At 42.3% G+C, this 6,000-nt stretch overlaps 1 protein-coding gene across 3 annotated transcripts in view; it reads right to left on the bottom strand.

Annotated features, from left to right (window-relative positions):
* Nucleotides 1-2,187: 2,187 nt before the first annotated feature.
* The window catches only part of dusp8a (dual specificity phosphatase 8a), a 44,106-nt gene continuing 40,293 nt past the window's right edge, over nt 2,188-6,000 (bottom strand). For all 3 annotated transcript variants that reach the window (XM_030730515.1, XM_030730516.1, XM_030730517.1), the window contains one exon: nt 2,188-5,922. In XM_030730515.1, the coding sequence (XP_030586375.1) occupies nt 4,680-5,922 (1,243 nt within the window). In that variant the 3' untranslated portion in view covers nt 2,188-4,679. The remainder of the gene's footprint in view (nt 5,923-6,000) is intronic.

The raw sequence follows: 6,000 nt of genomic DNA, 5'->3' as shown, positions 1-6,000 counted from the left end.
CTCCCCCCTTGGTTGTTTGGGCTAGACTAGACCAAATGGTGGTGCTCTGGGAGTGATGTTTTGTTTGCAGAGAGATTCTGTTTGACTGCAAAAGGTGGAATTCCACCATGACATAATGAAACCGATACTGCTTTTGCAGTGAAGTGAAGCCCCCCACTGACGGGGGTGGGGGTGGGGATTTGGACTTTGTTTTTTGTAACATACATGTACACTGTATTCTCTTGGGGCAAATGCCTCTCTTTGTCTTTCTCTTTCTCACACAAATACACCACTACCTCATCTCAGTCTCTCATCCCCTAGAGGTGAGCACTGTTCAAACACATCATATCATTGGCAAACACCACACCCTTGCCAGTCAGCGTCCCCTACTCCAGTGCTCACAGAAACAAATGGGTAAGGAAGAGGCAGAGTAGGAGCTGAGCCGGCAAAGACCTTTAAACCTTTCATGGATGTGTGTGTGTGTGTGTGTGTGTGTGTGTGTGTGTGTGTGTGTGTGTGTGTGCGCTGCAAGTAAGAAAAGAGGAAGCAGAGCTGTAATACCAGACAATGAGTCAACCTGGAAAATGGGGAAGAACAAGGTGACGTTTTTTTTTTTAGGTCCCTTCCCTGTTCCCAGACATACGTACACTCACCAAGCACTTTATATAGAACACTTGCCCAATCCATCACAACAGCTCTGCCCTTACAAGGCTTATACATTTCTAATAGTGACAAAATATTAGGAACTCCTTTTTTATAGCACATGTTGCAGTCACACCAACACCTTTAAGTCACTGTCAGCTAAAACTGAAAACAAGTTTCGTAAAAGTAGAATTTCTGGTGGAGCTGTTGTGTTGGATTGCATTAGATTGCACAAATGTTCCCAGTAAAGGCTCAGTGAGCACGAATATTGCCTGAAGGTGTGCCTCAGGTCTCTATAATCCTGTGGGGAAAAAGTAGGCTATCCCTGATGGAGACACCTAAAAGTCATCTTTGTGTAACTTCCTCTGTTAAGTAGTGGTGAGAAAATACTAAAACCCCTTATATTTATGCATCTAAGTTTTTAAAAATATTCTGTACGTCAGGTTGAAATGTTGACATGATTGCTTACTTTCTTACTTAGATAACAAGACTGGCACTGCTCTCATGTGCATAAACCTGTAGCTAGCAACAAGTTAACTTACCTTAGAAACTGAAAACTAAAAAAGCAAGTTTTATCCATCTCCGATAAAATATTTTCTTTTTTTAAATCCCACTTTCTTCAAATGAAACCATAGAATCTGCTTAGTTATGAGTTTTATAAGTGCTGAGAGTGGGTGAGGGTGTTACCAGGCTATTTGATTCCCTCAGTTTCCTGCCTTTAAGCTAAGCTAAGCTAACTGGGTGACTTTACAACACGTACTTTATAGCCAGAAAAAAGTATTCTTGCTGGGCCATGAGGGTTCATACAGTGCTAAACAAATTTATTAGACCATCACTCAATGTGGTTTAGGCCACAGCTGCACTAAATTAGCTAAATTATCAAAATGTGCTTCTGTAAAGGTTAATCCACCAGTATGTGCAATCTCTTTAATCCAAATCATATTTTTAATGCTAAAATATAATTATTGTTATCCGTGAATTTGAAAATTTATTGTTTTACAAACAAACCAGAAAAAAAAAAATAGCAAAGCACAACATTAGTTTCTGATTAAGATGTCATTTACTTGCATTCCTGAACTGATTTTTTTCCTGACTTCCAGTGTCCAGTGTGCATATGTGTATATAAAAATGTTAATTCAGTTTATTTTCCTAATAACAATAATAACATTTTCAGTTTTAATCAAGTTTTTGACAGATTTCTAAAGTATTTTTCTGTTTTTATGACAGGTGATCTAAGCCATTTATCAGGTATCACTGCTTTTACCTCCTTCACCCACTTCCCTTTTTAAACTGTAAGCAATAATTTTGAATGCATCTCTCTATTTAATAAATTACACCCCCCCCCAAGCATATGGAAACATGTGCCACTGGCACTGCAAGAGGAGAAAAAAAAAATCAATGAATCCCTGTTGTGTGGTCAGAGAAGAGTTTGTTAAACACAAAATCAATACAGCGTCTCTGCATCTCTGGATGTCATAATGTGTTGCTAATCTGTTGGTGGAATTCCCTCCCTGCCCTGATCAGACCCAATGTAACCACACAAGAAGAAGAAGAAGCAGAGAAGAGTTTGTATTTTGTCATGTCTGTATTTTTGTCTCATTTTCACAAAAACATGTACAGGGGAAGGAAAAGCCTTTCAGTAGAACCTGAGGTATTTTTGCATCAAGCAGCCTAAGGTATCAGGATTTTCTTTTAAAAACTCATCTAAATTCATCAGTGTTCTTAGATGCGTTGCTATTTACACAACAACAACAACAAAATAATAATAATAATAATTTTAGCAAATGGGACAGCCTGCATCATCCTTGTTACATGTCATAAATAATTCTAACAACAGTTTTTAAAAATATAAGGAGGGAGGTGAGGAAAGGAGAGGTTGCTTGAGCCTCGGGGAAACATCGGAATCTATCTGAACTTACTGTAGTTGCAGCAGCATAAGGTCAAAAGTCAGAGATCGCCAAAGAGTAAAGCTAATCAAGGGTCAAAGGAAAAATAAACACATTTTACATTATAAATAAATAACCATCTCGCACCGGGAGAGCAAAGTTTTCATGTCTTGCAGCTCAGGATATGAAGATCCTATTTTTTTCTTTCCATTTTGTTAACCTGTTTTTTTTTTTATCAAAGCTTTGGAAAATAAGAAATAAGAAAACAAAAACAGAGAGAAAAGCTAAGGAGCTTTATGGACATGCATTGTGCTGATGTACCAGCAGCTGTGTACCCTGTGTCGGGCTTGGCTCACTGAAAGATCCCCTGAGAATGAACAAAAGGGTGTGTGTGTGTGTGCGTGTGTGTTTGTGTGGGAGGGGGCTTTACATGTGTGAGTATAAGGGCCTAGAGCATGAGGTGTGTATGTGTTGATTTCAGCTTTGGTGGATGCACTGTGATGATGACTGATAAACTGGTGCTGGCTCAAGGAGGACGCTCAGGCTTTAAATCTCAAACTTGTGAAAGACTGTGTCTGTTTGCATATAGTTGTTATTATGCAAGCCCTCATGAAACTGGCAGAAAATGTTTTACTGTGTATGAACTATCAGAGATTGCAAGGCTACTCTGTCTTCCTCTTCACACAGTCAAACAAAACAGTCTTTACAGGTAACGCTTGAGCCCTCAATTGAAATCTATGAGTTCACACTGCAGATGAGCGAGAACAATAGTGCTGCCCTTAGAGGGGAGTCTGTGTCATCTTCTAAATACAAAAAAACAACAGGCAAAACTTGGCTTTAGGAGTATCATGTTGCAAGGATGTGAAAGGTAATTGGACTAATTGTTACCAGAAAGCAGAAAAGTGCATTTCAGAATCATACATCACTCTCCCAAAAGAAGGAACATCACATATTGCTTTGCTTGAATTTGTTGAATGTGTGTATTTGTTTGAGTGTGTTCATAAATACCATACAGAAAATAATAATAATAATAATTATTATTATAATTCAACAAAAGAAAAAAGAAATAAATCCACAAAACATTATATTATTTCTCATTACCAGAATGAACCAATACAATAAATTAAAACTATAACTGAACAGAAGTCCATTAAAATTGCTATATATATTCATATTGTATATATAGTATTTGTCTGTCTGTAGTCAGCCTCTCAGGTGCATGCTCAGTGGTGACCATAGATGGTGACTGGAAGGAGTGGGAGGAGGCTCGGAGGGGGTCTAATAAGGAGCTGAGGGGTCATTAACACATACCCTCATCAGCATCCTGAAACCTCAGTTCCATCACACTGTTAACACTGGAAACAAGGGTACAAAGTCAAGAAAGATGCACTGTGCTTTAGGAGGGGAAAACACTGCCCATTCTTCAAATAGTCTTTTCATCAACAAAATGCTGAGGATCCTTCATTGTCTGGATGCAGTACCGCCTTAATATTAAGTCCTTAGGATCTCTCTGCCTTGTGCTGTGGCGATGTGAGGAGATGGTGCTGTTAAGGAGTCCTTTATTGTACTGCCTGTAGCAGGCAGAGACTTTGGGAAGGGGAAGGGGGGGAGCAAATGTAGCCGTGCAAGCTTATGAGGCTTATTGGAACCAGGGTGAAGCTTTGGGAGAGAAAATATTGGGTTTGGTTCAAATCACAAGCTATACACCCACTGAAACACACTATGTTTGACCACAGGCAAGCGGTTTGTGTCTCGACTGTCAAAATAAGGGAATTCTATATATTAAGGATGCAACATTTGGCCTGGGTTGTTTCTTTTTGTCTGGGACAGAGCTGATAAACATAAAGAGTTTCAGTACCTACAGTTGCCCCCTTTACCTCCCTCCCCCCCAGACTTTTCTTCATTTTTGTACAAGAGTTCAGAATGGGTATGGTCTGCTAAGCACCACATCTGAGGCTCTGTCTGTCCAGGTGCGAATGCTAACCTTTTCACATTAACGCTCAGCTTGCATTTGTCCTTCTCTCAACTGAGTCTTTAACACTGTCTGTGAGGGGAGCTAAAAAAACAAACAAAAAAACTCCTCTGCTCCACCATGTATGTCTTCTTCCTGCCCTCCCTCTAACAAGTCCATTTTTGCCTCCATGGAGCAACTCTGATGATGTCCATTATCTGTCAGGATACCTCTATGATCTCCATGCTCCCAGAGAAGCTTGACTGCTTCCCTATTTTACCCAGTTCTTCCCTGGACCTTGTCTCGGAGATGCTCTCTTCAAACTCCATCTGACAGCTGCGCCGCTTGAACTGCTTCTCAGATGCAGCCCCACTGTTATTCGAGCTGGTGGACATGGTCACTGCTGATGACGATGTAGAGTCCCGGTGGTCTTTCTGCATCTGTGGTGCTGACGGCTTCTCTCTCTGGGATTTCTCTCGTAACCGCACACCTTCGCTACACCCAAATGCCACATACGTCGAGCTGCTACCAAACCTCACTGATGACCCCTCGCCCACTGCCTCTCTTGCTCCCAACTCCATCTCTCCCTCACCACCTTCCTCTGCTCCAAAGTGCCAGGGAGCATCTGTGGTTGGGGTGACTGGAGTGACAGGGGTGGTGGCCTGGACAGTGTCTCTGTGTTTGGTCCACATAGCCCCAGAACCCATGGTGGGCAGGGAAGGTAATGAGAGGAGCAGGGAGCCCTTAAGGTTTTCTTCCAGGCTGTGGTTCTTGTGGTCCAGCAACAAGTTGAGGGACTGCGGAGGTTGATGTGGTTGGGAGTGGATTGGCGAACTGCCGCAGTTTTGCTTGGTTTTTCTCCTAAGTCTGGATGAGGAAGAACCGGAACGATGGACTCCTTCACTTCCACTGAGCCCCAAACCTCCTATGCTGCCCCCACTGCCTGGTGAGGGGAATGGTGAATCGGAAGAGCTGGGGCTGTCTAGGACGGGCGACTGAGAACAGACACCATTGGAGATGCCTCTTCCTGGGCTGTCAAGTTTGCACAGCTTGGGGACGTCTTCAGAGTGTGTGGGTGCCAGGTTGGGGCAGTGGGGACTGTTAGGGGAATAGACAGACTTAATGTCCAGGGAGAAGGAGCGTTTGAGGCGATTAGTGTCCAGGATCCGCTCTGCAGAGAGGTGAAGGCCATTGAAGCCTTGCTGGAGAGAGGTGGGTGATGGCAGCTTGGGTTCTGGCGGGATGTGTGACTCTGTGGCAGATGAGTCACAGTTGTTATGGTGACCATTCATCTCAAAACCTGTGGTGATACCATTAACCTCTGAATTCTGCTTAGTGTTGTTTTCAGATTTCTTGTCATCAGAAGTTAAAGCTTGGAGTAATCGCAGACCCTTCTCAAACTCCAGCAACTGACCCAGGAAGTTAAAGTTGGGGGATATGGACGGTCTTCTGTCCTTTACAAATCTGTCAGCAGAAAAGAGTTAGAGAAAGAGGTCACGGCTAAGCAGTTGTGTTGTAAAGTGTTGTAATGGTTTTGCAGTA

This window comes from Archocentrus centrarchus, chromosome 6 (assembly GCF_007364275.1).
Source record: "Archocentrus centrarchus isolate MPI-CPG fArcCen1 chromosome 6, fArcCen1, whole genome shotgun sequence".
NCBI classification, from domain to species: Eukaryota; Metazoa; Chordata; class Actinopteri; order Cichliformes; family Cichlidae; genus Archocentrus; species Archocentrus centrarchus.
This window is presented reverse-complemented; position numbering and strand designations above follow the sequence as displayed.